At 44.8% G+C, this 16,345-nt stretch overlaps 1 protein-coding gene across 2 annotated transcripts; it reads right to left on the reverse strand.

Annotated features, from left to right (window-relative positions):
• Nucleotides 1-1,601: 1,601 nt before the first annotated feature.
• PRR11 (proline rich 11) lies at nucleotides 1,602-16,007 on the reverse strand. Of its 2 annotated transcripts, XM_088152350.1 has the most exons (10): nucleotides 15,776-16,005; nucleotides 14,334-14,544; nucleotides 13,789-13,927; nucleotides 13,329-13,451; nucleotides 10,309-10,521; nucleotides 7,113-7,211; nucleotides 5,296-5,408; nucleotides 5,041-5,100; nucleotides 4,282-4,378; nucleotides 2,824-3,026 (listed from the first exon to the last, which is right to left on the reverse strand). In XM_088152350.1, the coding sequence occupies exons 2-10, from the start codon at nucleotides 14,453-14,455 to the stop codon at nucleotides 2,958-2,960; spliced, it is 1,035 nt and encodes a 344-aa protein (XP_088008476.1). In that variant the 5' UTR covers nucleotides 14,456-14,544; nucleotides 15,776-16,005; the 3' UTR covers nucleotides 2,824-2,957. The 2 variants fall into 2 exon arrangements, with proteins under 2 accessions (XP_088008475.1, XP_088008476.1); XM_088152349.1 differs by lacking the exon at nucleotides 4,282-4,378 and having other exon boundaries at nucleotides 1,602-3,026; nucleotides 15,776-16,007.
• Nucleotides 16,008-16,345: the final 338 nt, after the last annotated feature.

Below are 16,345 nucleotides of genomic sequence, written 5' to 3' on the forward strand. Positions count from 1 at the left end.
CAGGACCCTGCCCGTCCCTTCAGATCTCAGGGCATCCTCCAGATTCCCTCCATCAAGCAATTTATCTGGTAGGACATAAAAGGCATGCTTTCTCTATCATGACACGTGCCCCCATGGGAGACGCTCCCCTCCGAGATCTGGAGGGCCCTGAGCCTCCTAACAGAAGGCTGGGAGGACTTGGCTTGTGTGATGGAATGGAATTATGAAGGCCAGGCTCAGGGAGATAAGCGTGTTCTTAGTTCACCGGAAGGAGGAGTGTGGGAAGTTCAAGAGGATGAGGCTGGCACCTCCCTGATGAATTCACGGTGTTGTGGCTGGCTGGCTTGGGAGCTAGATTTCAGTCTGGGGAGATTTCTGTCTAGAGGTTGTAGCTAATAAACACAGCAGAACTGAATTTGCATTGTCTCTTGGAGTTCTTTGGGCTAAACCTGACAGCTTGTCCCCAGCTGCTGGTCCACAGTAGGAGTGGGGCCCAGCACGGGTGCAGTTGGTACAAGGTCATTGTGGTACTTGATTAGAGTGTGATGGTTTTTGTGTGTGTGTTTGTAATTCTTACATTATATGAGCTTGATTGTTATTAGTCTGTTAAGGTGTAAGATGGGCATCCCTGTAAATCTTTTAAATAAAATAAAATAAAATAAATAAATCAGCACCAAGTTGACATGAGAAAGGGCACTTTTCAAAAACCAGCGAGGAACTATTTCCAAGCAGGCTTCTCTGACACAGACCTCAAGACTGTGATCCCTGGACAAGAAATGGCAGAAAGCGATTCTCCTGCAAAACGGTGGGAGCTGGAATTCAGTCTAACACCTTTTCTCGCAGATTAAAGAAAGCTGTTGACTCCCATGAAGCAGGAAAACGAGGGCAAAAATGCCTTTGTATCACGTTGTTAAAGACCCTTTTGGACAATTCTCACATTTTATCATTTTCTACCTCTCTCAAGAGCAATGTCTTATCGTTCGCTCTTTCTTAGGATTCCATGCAGCCGATGAAAGAGAGAATTCCGTAACAGGCTTCGATGGTTTTTATGAGGCCTGAAAACGATATTGTTTTGCTGTAGAAAAATAACATAACTACCGCTCTGGAAATTTTCTTGTATCTGGCAGAACCACTGTTCCCCAACCACGGCAACTTCCAGATGTGGAGTCCAATTCCCAGAATCCGCCAGCTAGCATAGCCATTGCTGAAGATTCTCAAAGTTCACATATCTGGAAGTTGCCAAGGTTGGGGAACATAGGATTTCAAGCTGCATAGCAGGGGTGAAGAACCCAACCTTCTCTATGCGACTGACTACAACTCCCAGCATACTTTGCCATCCTCCCCAAGACTATTGACATTCAATGTTTGGAAGGTCTCAAATTCCCCACTCCTGCAATACAGTGTAAGCATTTATTTGAGAATTAGACCCACTGATATTACTCAATGGCCCTTCCACTTTATCCCAGAACAGATCTGGGGCTAACAGATCTGGGCTAAAAAAAACTGGGTGACCTCAGGGTTGGAATTTACTATATCTCTTTGCTGACATCTGTGATCATTTGAATTTTTTCAGCACAGATACCCTCTGGAAGCCTTTCTGCTCAAAATAAAGAGTCCGCTGGCAGAATTCCACATTTCTTTTAGTTCATCAAATCCATACTGTTGTACAACGCTGGTTTCAAGTTTTCATAATGCCACTTATTCCAAAATGTACTACAGGTAGGTACAGAAGCTAATTGTTTCAAAATATGCAAATAGGTAAGTTACAGAGGCAAAGGCCTTTTGCCTAAATAGCAAGCAAATGAGCTAAAACAAAATACAGAGTGTAAACATGCCACATTCCCTCTGGTGCTCTCAGTGGACATCCTGGTTTCCAGATAGAGTGGATCAAAACCTCTCCCATCCTCCAGCCAGCCATGATAGGAACCATAATTCAGCACCCCTGAAAAGTTTGCGGTTTGCACTTTACCCCAGTAAACATTGTGCACTAAGAATGATCTTCTGGGCGTTATCAGCTAAAGGTTGCTTCCGTTGCAAGTTTTAAATGGCGCTAGAGCAGATTGAGACCCAATTACAAGCAGCTGTTGCTTGTTCTATACGGCTGAGATTTTATTCTTTTCTGCCATCAACTTTGCCTACAGTTATTTGGTGCTTCAGACCCCAAGCTGAACAGAGAAGTGAGATGTACTGTATCTTATGAGCCACGGTGGGTCTATCACAACACCTTCAACCAGAGCCTTACAAAGATGTTCTCTATGTAACAATCCACCATGTAATCATGCAAGGTGCCTTTTGACCTATTACAGGGAAATTCAAGACCAGATTAACTCTCTCCTCGCCCCTCACAAACTCTCTCCAAGATTGGATGTAGAAGCATTCAACATCCATTGAGACCTCAGGAACAGAAGGACAACCCTGAGTGCAAGGTAACTCTACATTGGTTCTTCATGCTTAGATGTCCCATATTTTTTCCCTCTATCTTCTAAGAGATGGTACGAAAGCTGCCATCTGCTATGGAGAATTTATACAGATCTCTGTGTGTACACAGATGAGTTAAAAACACAACAACACAAGAATAAATATAATTCTAAGTCCTGGAAAAGCAGTACTATTCCTTCAGGTCAACATATGTCATCTCAAAAAACATCTTCTTTTGCAAATATATTGAGAGGGGGTGCGTGAACTTTTTTAAAGAGCAGCTGAAAGTTAGGTAAAATGCAAAGCTTCCAGGTCAAAGAACCCTCATTAAAGAACGTTCAGAATGCCCAGTTGGATGAGAAGGTAATGTCTGGATAAGTATAAGTGTTTTTCAGCAATACATTGTTACAGAATATTAAAAAAAGCTGGAGGGAGGGAAAGAGGCACATTCTGCCATGTGAAAAGCTTCGCCAAGCCAATCCTTGCTTCTCTGTCCATGCTTTCCCTCAAACAGTGGTGGTATCCATTGTAGACTTTTGTGGACATCACCAGATGTTATTCTAGCTTTGCTCTTCAAAGCTGTTTCTTGTAGGTAACCATGAAGGAGACGGACTCTTCGGGTGAGCCAACTGTTAAAAAATGAAAAAGCTTCCAGTTGGACTATGTACAACTGTCCCCTTCTGAACAGAAATCTCTAATGGTACAAGCTCCTGACTTTCAGATGACTTGCTTATTTTCTTAAAGCCAATGTAGCAAGAAGATACAGGTAGTCCTCGCTTAGTGACCAGAATTGGGACTGGCAACTTGGTTGCTAAGCGGAAAATCACATGACTGCGACAGGCTTATGACCTTACTTCCCCTTCAATTGTTAAGCAAAGTGGTGCAGTTGCTGAGCAAAAAATCACATGACCGCGACTTACGATTTTATTTCTGCCTTCTCCATTAACTTTGCTTGTTGCAAGCCAGTTGCAAAGCGCCCAAATGGTGATCATGCGACCACGGGATTCTGCAACAGTCATAAATGCGAGGACTGGTCGCAAAGTTGTCTTTTTTCAACCGCCGTAATTTTGAACTGTCGTGACATGTGGCAATCGGTAAGTGAGCACTGCCTATAGCAAAGGTGGTGAAAGTTCTGACAAAAGCATCAGCTCCTATGGCCACCTCTGCCCTTGCTCCCTCATTTCTGCCCTAGGGCCACAAGAGTAGATGGAAAACAGTTCGATGCTGAATGCCACCCACCACCCAATTTACAGAGAAATTGGCAAAAAAAAAAAAAAATGAAATAAATAAAATGTCATTAAAAAAAAAAAGTTAACAATTACCAGAGCAAAAAATGGAAGCAAGGTTGTTTTTATAGCATACCTACACAATCATATAATGAAAAATATTTTCTGTTTACCCAATATTTCTGTAGGTTTAATTAATTAATTAATTAAATTAATTATTAATTTAATAATTCTGTAGGCTAACTCTGCTTAAACTACCACCCCGCTTCCTTTTTTTGAACTAAAATTAAAAAACCAAGGAGTAAAGGCATTTTTCAAATGACCATTGCTTCCTATAATGCAGTGTTCCTCAACCTTGGCCACTTGAAGTTGTCTGAACTTCAACTCCCAGAATTCTCCAGCCAGCCATGCTGGCTGGGGAATTCTGGGAGTTGAAGTCCAGACACCTTCAAGTGGCCAAGGTTGAGGAACACTGCTATAACAGATGCTTGAATATTTCATGCTTGCTCTACCAGCACACAATCCATTCAGAACATTTCAGTGGAAAATTCTAAGCAGGGCTGTTCAGAGCCTAAAACATTTTGCGCACAGATTTATCCATTTTACTCGGAAAGCAACATGAGCAGTTTTAGCAATACATGTTCCTTGGTGGCCTTGCCTGAAATTTACGCCGGAGAGCCTGAGTCATGATTGGGGTCAGTCCTGTACCAGTCTCAATATTTTCTTTGTTATTCATTGGGGTTCCCCCGGGACTCCTGGTTAAAAAAGGAAAAGAGTGCTCCATCAGTAGTCTTAAACCTGTCTTCCCCAATTTGTTACTACCTATAAGTCTTTAGAGGGGGTGGGCAAAAAGAATTCTATTAAGAAATTGAAAACATATTATTCCAGATGTCAAGGAATGGTTGTTGGATATGTGTGATCTATTTTTTTGGGAAAAGGCGATTATTTTCTACTAATCAAAGGATGTAGCAATATGTGTTATGGCAGAGATTCTGTAATATCTTACTATAATACCCTGTATTGTTCATATGATAGTAGTGAATTCATTGGTAAACCAGTGACTACTGATAAGTATAAAATATAAGATAGGGGGTTTTTTTTTTCTTTCTTAGTCTGTATTTTTAGTTTATACTTTTAATTTTAAGAAATCTTTTTTTAATTAAAATTGTTTTCTTATAAAAATTTAAAGACATTAAATCTTTATATTAAATTTAAAGACATTAAATTGGGGGGAGATTGGTGGGGGAGAAATTTAATAAATAATAATAATAATAATAATAATAATAATAATAATAATAATAATAATAATAGTATACATCTTTGGATAATTTCCTACTTGCCATTCATCTCTTCAGGCAAGCTGGAAGCCTCTCCCACCCCCAAACTATATAGGAAAATGCTAAAACGGAGTTCTTACCTCTTAATAGCAACTTTTTTCAAGTGTTTTCGGAAATCTAAACCATCTTTGCTGGGAGTGCTAAAGGAGGGGGAAAAAAAGGGCAGACATTAACATTAAAATCGCTAAATTATTCGCCGCCCAGAGTCACTTGGATCGAGATGGGCGGCTATCGAAATTGTATAAATAAATAAATAAATAAATGGCCCGACTTAAGCACTGAAACAGAAAGCTGTATCCCCCCCAAAAAAATTCACATCAGGGCAAGCTTCTTACTTGAAAAGATTTGTAACGCGAGGAAGGGGTTGGGGGGCCTTGGACTGGAGACGGATGCTCTGCAGATCCTTGAGGGTAATTAATGCCTTGCGCCGCTGGGATGGTGACCTTTTCTGAAATGGGAAGAACAAAAATGGTACCCTAGCATCTTTGTCAAAGAAGCTCCAGCAAATCGAGACTGTACTCTCTGCCCACTGAAACACGATTCTTAATTTGGAAATTTCGCCGGGCCTCCACCTGGGTCAGGTTAGATGCGCTGCCCTCCACAGGCCTTGGGGTCAGTATAAAGCATTCCTCTTCCGCAGCGTTTATGCTCCTTTGCTGCTCTCTCTACAGAGAATCTTGGAAGACCCATATCTCTCCCATTTTAAAGAGCGCAACACTTATCTGCCACTTCTGCTATCTGACCAGGACTGTGATATCTTCTAGGTCACTATCTGTCCGACCTTACGACAGAAGATTAGTACAAATGTTGGTGATTATCTGTATTACGGTTACTGTACTAATTTATTTTAGGTAATTTCATTGTACTTTATGTCTACTTTTTAGCCTTATTAATAATTATAGGTTTATGTAGTTGTATTGTAGTGTTCTCTGGCCTAAAGGCTGTAATGAAGGTTTTGATTTTGACACACCAGTGAAAAAGTGCTTAAAACAATATACTGTACCAGCGTTTCTCAAAGCTGGCAATTTTAAGATGTGTGGACTTCAACTCCCAGAATTCCCCAGCCAGCTGGGAGTTGAAGACCACACATCTTAAAATTGCCAGCTTTGAGAAACACTGCGATATATCCTCACGCTATTTGTTTATTCAGTGACAGCAAAATCCTCATGATCAAAGAAGCAAAGCAGCGTTTGTGGAATTTTCCCAATTAGTTTTCTATTCTGATTCTGCTAGATTTTTTTTTTCCAGTTTTGTCTAGAGGCATTAACGTTTCCTCACATGTCATCTAGGCCCGTTATTAATGCATTTCGTCAAAGATAAAGGACACTGAAAAATAACCCTCCCTCTCTGCTTGCCCAAAAACGATTTGAGAGGGAAAAAAAAAATCTGCTGCCATCTTTAGTTTTAACAAATCTAAAACAACCTTCCCACTTTAAAAGGCAAATTATTTTGGAGAAACCCTGTTCCTTAACATAAATGCAATATTTTATAACCTCAAAGAACGAAGAAAAAAACCTGAAAAAGGTGACTATGTTAGTCTACCCCAAAAATGGGGACACAAAACATAAATTCTTCCTGGAATGAGCGTTGAAAAGACTTGTTTTTTGGATCGGAGTCTGTTGGAGTAGGGCAGCTAATGAATTCAAATAAATAAATAAATAAAAATATTTTTCGGATTAGGAAACAGACTATCTACCAGCTGAGCAACCGGACTCATGTGTGTGAGGCTAGTATCCAATTTTACTAAAGTAGACGTGGAGTTGGGTTATGTTTTCAAGACTACCTACCTTTACGAGAGCAAAAGATTTTGTGAGCTGTTGCTAATAAAGGTGGTTAGCCTTGAAAGGGTTACCCCAATACTTTGTTTATTTTGTGGCATAGCCTAATGTGGCTCTTCTCGACAAATCCCCAATGTTACTAAGCCAGCCTTTGCTAAAAAGAAATCTTTCCGATAGAAGATGTGGGGTGGAAGGTGCCTATTGCAACTGACCCACACGGTCTAGCTTTAACAGTCATTACACCCAACGTAGCATACTTTTGTTCACACAGGGACTGGAAGGATGCTCTGAAGCCGAGCCCACTGTTCATAAGTCATTTAGAAAGCATTTTATCTAAGCTGCAAGCATGCCCAAACACCTGGCTTTAGGACTACCTTGTCCATCGCTGGCTCGCTGTGAGTCTTCTTCAGTTTCACATTTAGAAGATCCTGGGCTGTTATTTGCAGGGGCATGTCCTTCTTTAATGGGACAGCCTAAATTCGAGGAAGAAAATGGATGGAGAAGAAAGATCAGAATCCATGACTCTCTCAAGACTGAAAATAAACATTTATTAGGGATTTGGTGGGGGCTGTTTTGATTTGCTGCATTGAGCAAAGGGTTGGATTTGACGGTTTTAAATGCTTCTTCCAATGCTCATCTCTGTTTCCGTCACAACTTTGAAATCTGAGAGTGGATTTCTATAGCTCCCAGGTTGGCTGGGACCACGGGGGGGTTGGTTCAGCAACACCCAAAGGGATACTGTTTCTCCTACAAGTCATCACAAGAACTTCTAGAAGTGAGCACAAGAGTTTGTAATTGCAGCAGGATTGATCATTTGAAAAAAAAAAAAAAAAAGACCAGCCAAGTTATGTGAGACACATGGACAGCCATGGAGCAGAATAGCTCAGTGCAGTACCCTTCCTTGCAAGTTGTTTACTCCTATGTAAGGGAGTAGGAGAACCCAGAAGGAGCTACCAAGTTTTGCATTCTGCTTGTAAGCTCTCAAGAAGCCTTCTGAAAGACGGGCCAGACCCGTTCTCTCTTACTTAAGAGAGACTCTAACAAGAGTGGAAGCAAGGGATGGAAATTGCAGGGAAACAATGCTAAACTTCACACAGAGCTTCCTAACGATATGAGCTGCTTGACCGTGGAAAAAGATAGTCTTAGGAAGTGGTGGGCAAGAAGCCTAGAGGTCCATCCATTCAGGGTTACTGAAGGCCCATCTCGCATTTGGGCAGAAGATTACCTCCACAGTTGCCTTCTATCGGCAGAAATCCACCATCTCGTTGGGCTGCTATTGGAACTTGTATGTTTCCAATAGATTGCCAGCTGAGTCCCGTGGGATCTCCTTGGCTCATTTCCTTGTAAACATGTCCTGGCCAGTGCACGCTCAGCTTGTTGCTACTGGAAGCCATTAAGGAGTCTACTGGAGCTGGGAAAGTACCAGGAGTGCCTCGTGTGTAGCGATGGAGCGAGAAATAAAAAGGGGAACAGGCAGCCTGCCATATTGCTTACAATCCTGAAAGACACATCAATAGCTCTCCCCAAGGTATTTATGGTTTCCCCAGAGTAGGAAAGAGATACAGGCAGTGCTCGACTTAAAGCACGACTGCATTGCTTAGTGACAGCAATCCCTGCAGTCCTGGTTGCCGTCGTTAATCGAATCCCACAGTCATTAGGCGAGGCAGTTTCCTGCTGGCTTCCCACAGCCAAAGTCAGTGGGGAAGCCGGCAGGAAGTTGCAAGCCCCAGGCCTGCAGGCAGGTAAGTGGCTGCTGCTGGGTGGGGGAGGGAGGGAGGGAGGGAGCGAGGGGGTGGGTCGGAGGGTTGTGTGACAGACATGGTATGGGTTGAGTCAGGGACGGTGCAAAGGGACACCAGAGGGTGCAAGAGAGGCATTGCACGGGTTGGGAAAGGTCTGAGTGGATGCATGAGAAGTACGGCACAGGTCGGGTGTGTGAGAGTGTGCAAGAGGTGCAGCATGGGGAGGGTCCATGAGTGGCTGGCGTGGTACAAGCACAGAGGGGTTGGGGGAGGGTGTGTGGGTGGGGGAGGCTTACCCCAGCAACTTGCAACCTTTCCTGCCTGGACTTTCTGGGGAAGCCGGCAGGGAAGGTTGCAAACAGTGATCACATGATCGCGGGGCGCTTAGCAACTGGTCGTAAGTGTGAACAGGTTGCTAAGCTCCCAGATTGCGATCACATGACCACAAGGCTGCTGGGACAGCCGGAACTCCGAGGACCGGTCATAACCACCATTCATTCAGCACCATCGTAACTTGGAATGGTCGCTGACCGAATGGTTGTAGATTGAGGACTACCTGTAATACAGTAAAAGCAGGGAATACAACAATAGATATTGAGACAAGACAGGAAGACATTCAATATAATACAGGTAGTCCGGAATTTCTGTCACTAAGCAATGCGGTTGTAAAGCGTGATGTCACGTGACCACATTGCTTAGCGATGGTGATCCTGGCAGTCCCTTTGCCGTCATTAACCGAATCCCATCAGTTGTTATGCAAGGACCCACCCTGATCCAAGCCATTCCCCCGAGCCTCAGTAAGGTAAGGTGCCTGCTTCCTCTGCCTCTTCTCCAACTCCCCCCACCTGCCTATCTCCCCCCATCTCTGCCCTCGTGGCCATCCTACAGCGTGGCACTCCTTGGCAGTAGCAGGGCTGAAGTAGAGGCCCAGAGCCTTCAGCAACCCCAGGGCTGCCAAGGAGTGCCATCTCAAGCTCCATGCTGCTGCTAGCCACCCCAGCACAAAACCCCTGCTGCCCTGCACTCTGCAGGCCTTGCCACACCCAAATTGCGTGTGCCATTCTCATGATGCTTCGGAAAGCTTTCAGAAAGCTTCTCAAGTTTCTGAAGCATCGCAAGAATGGTGTGCACGATTTGGAGAATGGTGTGAGTGGACCAGCATGGCCAGCAGCTGCCTCACACAGAGCCAGGCTGGGCGCACCTCACCAGCAGCAGGAGGAAGACAGAGAAGGTCAGCTGGGTGCGGCAGGGCCTGTGGACCACAGGGTGGCAGAGGCTTTGTGCTGTGGTGCGGTGCTGGCCGCGGGGCGGGGCTTGAAGCAGTACTCCTTGGCGGTGGCATTGGGGCTGAAGCAGAGGCCCCACAGGTGGTGGCGGCCGGCTGAGACCGCTGAAGGCTCCAGGACTCTCCTTCAGCCTTGGTGCCGCTGCCGCCAAGGAATGCCACTGTGCAGGGCAGCCAAAAGGGCAGAGATTGGGGGGGGGAGATAGGTGGGGGAAGGAGTTGAAGGAACCCTGCAGTTATAAGTGCAGGCGGGCTGCCAAGCACCCCGATGTTGATGACATGACTGTGGGGGTGCTGCAATAGCCGTAACTTCAGGGTCTGGGCATAGTACCATTTGTTTAGCGCCGCTGTAACTTCAAATGGTTGCTGAACAAATGGTCGTTAAGTGAGGACGACCTGTACTTTGTGCATCTCATGAATTGGATTATAGTCCATGAGACCTTGTGCAGGTTAGACCTTCAAGCGCCACCAGGCCTTTCCTTTTAAAAAGAAGCTCACTGTAATCAAAAGTTTCTCCCTGGTAGGCTTTCACTTCCTTCTTACCTTTGCATCACCTCTTTTGAAACAAAGTGATGTTGGTGCCGGTGGTGGTGGTGGAGGAGGTGGAGGAGGAGGAGGTGGGGGAACCTCTCGCTTTTGCAAAGGCAAAGGTACAGGTCCTGTGGGGCTGTGTTGTGTCTCTGTGGGAGAAGCTGACAATACATTCGGAGAGATCTGGCAAGACGAGTTGTCTGCAGAAGCCCCAGTGCCTCCCTTCTGTTAGAGAGAAAATGATTTAGTTGAAGCACGGAGGAAAAATCACACCCCAAGGCAACCCACCATCTCAATTCAACCAGAATAGCAGCTCAGCTATTCCTTAACCTTCAGATCCGATCCAGCAGATCTAAGTCACCCATTTAACAATTCACTGTCTGGGTTCATGCATGGCACTAACTCAGTTTCTTTGAACCATGGCTTGTTGAAAGAGCCACACTAGTCAGCTTCACACAGTGCTTTATCATAAGCTGGGTTGATCCCAAACCTCTTCTTGAGCAAGTACCGCCAAACTGCTCAAAATCAAAGGGCTAGTTTTATTTATTTACTCAGATTGGTACGCCCTCTACTCCTTGCAAATCTATGCGGCCAGCAGCGCATTAAATTACATAAGTGCCCACTTGAGAAGGAGTGGAACCTCTGCAGAACGATGTCTCTGATCCCAAAGCCGTGAAGACAGTCCAAAAGGATACCATGACTGATGGCAGCGAACACAGTTGAGAGATTTAACCAGACTTCGAGCATCATTGCAGGTCCTCCACAAGAGGGACCAATGTAGACTCCGTCCCATGTCTACGCTGAAGCCCAAGCCATCCATCCATCCCATCCAGGATCTTTGCTGTTGAAGCTCCACCACCTTCTCAACCACCTTATGAAGAAACTGGCTGATAGTTTTCTAAGATGACCAGGCCAAGGAGTGGCATTTTGAGGAGGAGATCGCACCACTGCCTTTTTTCAAGGCTTGCAGTAGGACTGTGATGTATTCAACACCTCCCAAAGCCACCTCGTCATATCCCCTCTGGCTGTGTGAATCAACCATGGTGGACAATGGTCTAATTTCCAGAGGGCTGAATTCACCCAACAAAGGAGGCTGTCAGCTTTGTCAAGGGTCACCGGGCTCAACACAATCCCAGGTACTCTTGCAAGATGGCCTTGCTTACCTCTATCATTTTGGATAATGCTGCATAGGTTTAGATAGAAAAACACAAACATTGTAGGGAAGGGTTAAGATAAGCTTAACATATTTAATCCCCTCTTACCCCGATGGGTGGCCTGTGTCTTCCTCAATCTGGGGTCCTCTACCAGAGGCCTGGGAGTTTGAGGGCCCTACGCAATATCTTAGCTGTTCCTAGCCCTGCACTCTTCTGGACAGAGAGCTCTGATGTTGTTCCTGGGATCTGCTGGAGCCCCTCTCCCAGCTGAGGAGTCACGGCCCCGAGTGCTTTTACCACCACTGGGACCACTTTGGCCTTGACGTTCCACATCTCTAGTTCCTCATTCAGGCCCTGGGACTTCTCCAAGAATTGATGGAATGCTACTACAACATACATACATATTCTAAAATAAAGATCCTTCATAACAGCTCAGGGAAATTTTGGCCAGTCCAAACACATAGCAGGCCTATTCGCTTTGCTTTAAGTTCCACCTGGTAGGGGACCTTTAAGTTTCAGCTCTTACCTGTCAAAAAGCTCACCTACCCCAACCATCCACCATGTTACACAAGTCACAATGGTTGGAGCCACCTCCCAGACCGAGCCGGATGCAAACAATTCAGACTACCACTTAGGGAAGGGGGTGTTCTTACCTTCCCATCCCACCGACACCTGAATTCTGCATTGGGGAGTATCTTTCAATTGGCTTCCGTGGGAAATGGGCTTTTTCCTAAGGCCAATAAAACAGGGCCTGGGATATTAATAGTTCCATTCTATGCACACATTATGCTTTGCATTGGGAGAAAATATCATTCCAGGGCAAATAAGTTGTGGGGGGACATTTGATCTAGACTCCAGTGGATAAAGTCCCCTGCCCCCCGCTCCAAGGCTCCTGAGTTCTTGCACTTTGCTGTTTTTCTGTAGTACAGCCTCTTTCCTCAGCCAGGAAAGATGCTGAGGACACAACAGTGGGGATTTTTCAGACAAAAGGCTGTTCTGAACTCTTCCCGGAGATGAAAAAGAGAGCAACTGTCTCTCTGATTTGCTCTGTTGGCAGCATGAGTTGTGTTTGTTGCACCATAAGGATTTTTTCCCCAAATCGCTATTCCCCAAAAGAAGAAAAACCAGCTTTGGTATTAATGGTGTAGCTTTAAGGGGGAAACAGAAATCTACATTAGAGGTAGTCCTTATTTAGTGACCACAATTGGGACTGGCAAGTTGGTCCTTAAGTGAAGCGGTTGCTAAGTGAAACCACAACTGCTTATGATCTTCCTTCTGCTTTGCTTTACAGAGCCGCAAAGGTCGTAAATGTGAGGATTGGTCGTACAGTTCCTTTTTCATCACTGTCATAACTGCGAACGGTCACTAAACAAGGCAGTTGCTAAGCCAGGACTACCTGTAGTTGGGAAGCAAATGCTTTCTTTCACATATGAATGTTATACACAGGCCTTCCCTTAGGTCCTCAGAACAGAGAGATACAGATGTTACATTATATCCTGACCCCATGTATAGGGTTTTACAGGACTTCTATCCCCTATTTTGGAGGGGGAGAATTTTTCTATTTCCTATGAGTGGTTCAGTTACACAGACCGCCAGAAGGCACTACATGAATGGTTTTGTCTTATTTGGGACTCATCAGATGTAGGTAAACAGAAGTTATTTTATGGGGTTCAATCCCTCTATCAGAAATTGAACTCTAAAGTGCCACTCTAAAGTGCCAAGGTCTCTGAGTTTTTATGGGATTTTATGAATCCCATGAAATAACATCTGGTGAGTTCCAAATAAGATGAAATGTAGTGCTTCCTGGTCTATGTAATCATAGAGAAGGGACACATGATGGGGCTGGAGTAGCTACAACTGTAGTAAGGTGTAACTAACCTGGAGAATTGACTGCAGCTTAGCTAAGTCCCTTTCCAGGTTTTTGACTTCACCTCTGAGCTCCTTCAACTCCTGCAGGTACGTGTGCGAAGGAAATGCTGCACTTATAAGGATATGAAAAATCTGGAAAGAGAAAGGAACGAGGTTTCCCACAGGATTAAAAGAGGCTACCGCAAAGTAAAGGAAATGGCTCAAATGTAAGCATCGTTTTCTTTCCAAACAACCTTCAGAATCTGTCCTCCTTCCCCCCCAAAGTAAATGCATTTGATGAACCATAATTTCAAAAGAAAGTTTGCTGGGAGATACCCAAGCTTGTTCACAAGAAACCAGGTTGCTCTAAAATCCCTGTAATGCCTCCTGTTGGGAGTGAGTCCGAAAGACTGACACTCAGGGATTGACATCAAGACGGTGCTCACCATTCCCCACCCTACAGGACAACCTCCGTCTAAAATAAACTTACTTGTGCAACTTTTCTCTGGCAACACCAACACCAACTAACCGCTGCAGCCAGCAAGTGCTTGAGTGCTTCTATGATGTCCCCAAAAGCTAACAGCCAGGAACAAAAAGGCCACCTTTGGCTGCAGAGGGAAACTGGAGACCTGCGAAAGACAAGGGCAAACTAAAAATTAACGTTTTCTTTGCGGGAAAAAAAAAGTTTCCAGACTTCTACCATCAGATTCCAAGCAGGATGCCTGCAAACTGCCTTCCGTTCTTATTGGAAAGCGGCTGACGGAAGGAGACGCTAATTCCTCCTCTGTTTCTCATCTCCGTAAGCTTCAGAACTTTGAACAGGGTATGTGTCCTAGAGCCAAGAGCTATCAGCAGAAATAAATACTGCATCGAGCTAAAGCATAGGGTTCATTTTTAAATACCCTGGAAGCAAGCCAACGTTAGCCACAAGCTACAATCAAGCAATAGGCGGGTTTCTTAAGGGCTAACAAAAAAGTATGTGAGAAATTGCAAACAGAATAATAGAAATGTTAAAGCAAAATCAGAAACACTTACTTTGGAGGGAAAGCTTCCGAAGGAAGAACAGATGAACATGGAAACTCAATACATTTTTTCCTCTTCGACGAGAGTTTTGTTTTGGACCTCAGTTTTTGGCAACGTCGCTTAACTCTGGCCATTTCGTATAATTTCAGGCTAAGCTATATCCTCATTCATATAATTAGCCTTAATTCTTGTTTGAGGAGGGCAACATGTATCAAGGAACTACCTACAATGTTTATACAGAGAGATTTTATATACAAATCCAATACAGATTTATGAACATCCAGATTCTCATAATTCAGTATAGCTTAAGTCTTACTCAATGACGCTTTTACATATTCTATAGTCTACTATAAACACTGTATTTTAGTTCTTGAGACTCCTAGTCCTGTGCACCACACTGAGGACTTTGATTTATGGCCTCTAACAAGACTACAAAATTAAATTTAAAAAATGAAAATATTGCCCATAGAATAATAAGTTCTACCAAATTCCAGATAGCATCTAATGCACATATACCCAGAAACTGTGGCTTAATTCATGCCCAAAACTAAGCCAGGTCTTTATCATGGTTTAAGCTGCTTGGGTCTGTGTAATATTCTAGAGAATAAACCATGTTATGAACTGCAGGGGTTCGGTTTGCACAACACACTAAGCCCAAACCACTTTGGGCCAGTCACTCTGCCTCAGCCTCCCAGGGTTGGCATTCTGGAGAAAAATAGGACAGCGATCGATATATGTGCTGCTTTGTGCTCCCAAATGTACAACAGGATATAAATCTAATAAAGAAATCACTTGAAGGCTTCTGTGCATCCAGTCACTGAACTGCATTCACATTTAAGCGACATGCACAGAACACACATATCCGTATCTGTTGTAAAGTGTGGTTTCTCATATTAATTCAATGTCTTGGATCCTGACCATCAACCATGCCAAGATACCAACCACCCACACAGACTGTTCCATATGAAATGCTGGGCTACAGACTGTAGTTTAGTCTGTTTTACTGAAGGCAAGCGGTGAGGGTTGCTGGATCCTTGCTGAAGCTCCTGCTCTGATAAGGGGCATCAAACATCTGAGTTACACGTGTCTTTCTTCCTTGTTGGCCTGGCCTTTTCAGATGTACCGGAAACAAGGGGATTGAGAAGCAAGAGCAGAACGATAAGCCTTGCCCTCTCTCTCCGGATCAGGCGGGGGCAAGGGCGATAAGGCGCGAGCAGCCACGGAAGAGACACATTCACACGACACCCTAAACCCCGGTTCACGAAACACAACGGCTCCATTCATATCAGGGGTCTCCCAAACAAACCACACCACAGATTGACGCGATGGCCCGGCTGATACATCCCGTGGAAACAAGGCTGGGTTCCCACGACGTACTGAACCCGTTTCAGCCTATTCTCACGTGTCGTGCGAACCAGCCAGCGGGCAGAGCCTCTTATAGCAGAAGCACGTACTATGAAGGCAGAAGCTCGGCTTCAGGATGGTATCCAGGCCACGCTTTCTCGGGCACAAGCCTGTTCAAACCATCCGAGCCGAGCGCAGCTCCCTCGCCGCGAAGGGCCACGTCTCAGCTCGCCAGCAGCATCGCGCCATCTATAAACCCCTCGCCTCGCCAAACATTCAAACTCCGCCGGAACCAATCACAGCACAGCAGATGAGAGCCAACGTTCTATCGCCACAAATTTCAATGGAGTGAATTGATTGATTGAGTGCAATTTCGACGAATCGCCTTTTCCCGGTGGCAAACGGGAGCCAATCAAACTAAAAGTCGGGAAGGAAGGGGCCAACGAAAGGGAAGGCAGAGCGAGAGGAAGGAGGACGGCTATCGACGACCCGGCCCGCCTTTGAAAATTAAAGCTACGAAAAGGGCCAATGAAGTGCCGCATGCTGATGCCCCCGGCCAATCCGACCTCTCCGCCCACTTTCCTCCCAGCCCACTAACTAACTAACTAACCAATCGGAAATGGCGTAGCTTCGATGCCACTCAATTAGAACTCCCGTTTCATCTTGTGGGGTTATCCCAG

The sequence above is a fragment of the Python bivittatus genome, unplaced genomic scaffold, assembly GCF_059951505.1.
Source record: "Python bivittatus isolate LINGU-HERP-01145 unplaced genomic scaffold, Pbiv_v1 ctg000690_np1212, whole genome shotgun sequence".
NCBI classification, from domain to species: Eukaryota; Metazoa; Chordata; class Lepidosauria; order Squamata; family Pythonidae; genus Python; species Python bivittatus.

What these genes read in the sequence shown, in the direction of transcription:
- PRR11 (XM_088152349.1), bottom strand. Translation starts at nt 14,455, where the DNA reads ATGGCCAGAGTTAAGCGACGTTGCCAAAAACTGAGGTCCAAAACAAAA. An exon ending in CGCGTTACAAATCTTTTCAA is followed by an intron (nt 5,101 to 5,295) that starts GTAAGAAGCTTG and finishes CCCCTCCTTTAG; the next exon opens with CACTCCCAGCAAAGATGGTT. An exon ending in AAAAAAGTTGCTATTAAGAG is followed by an intron (nt 3,027 to 5,040) that starts GTAAGAACTCCG and finishes ATTTTTTAACAG; the next exon opens with TTGGCTCACCCGAAGAGTCC.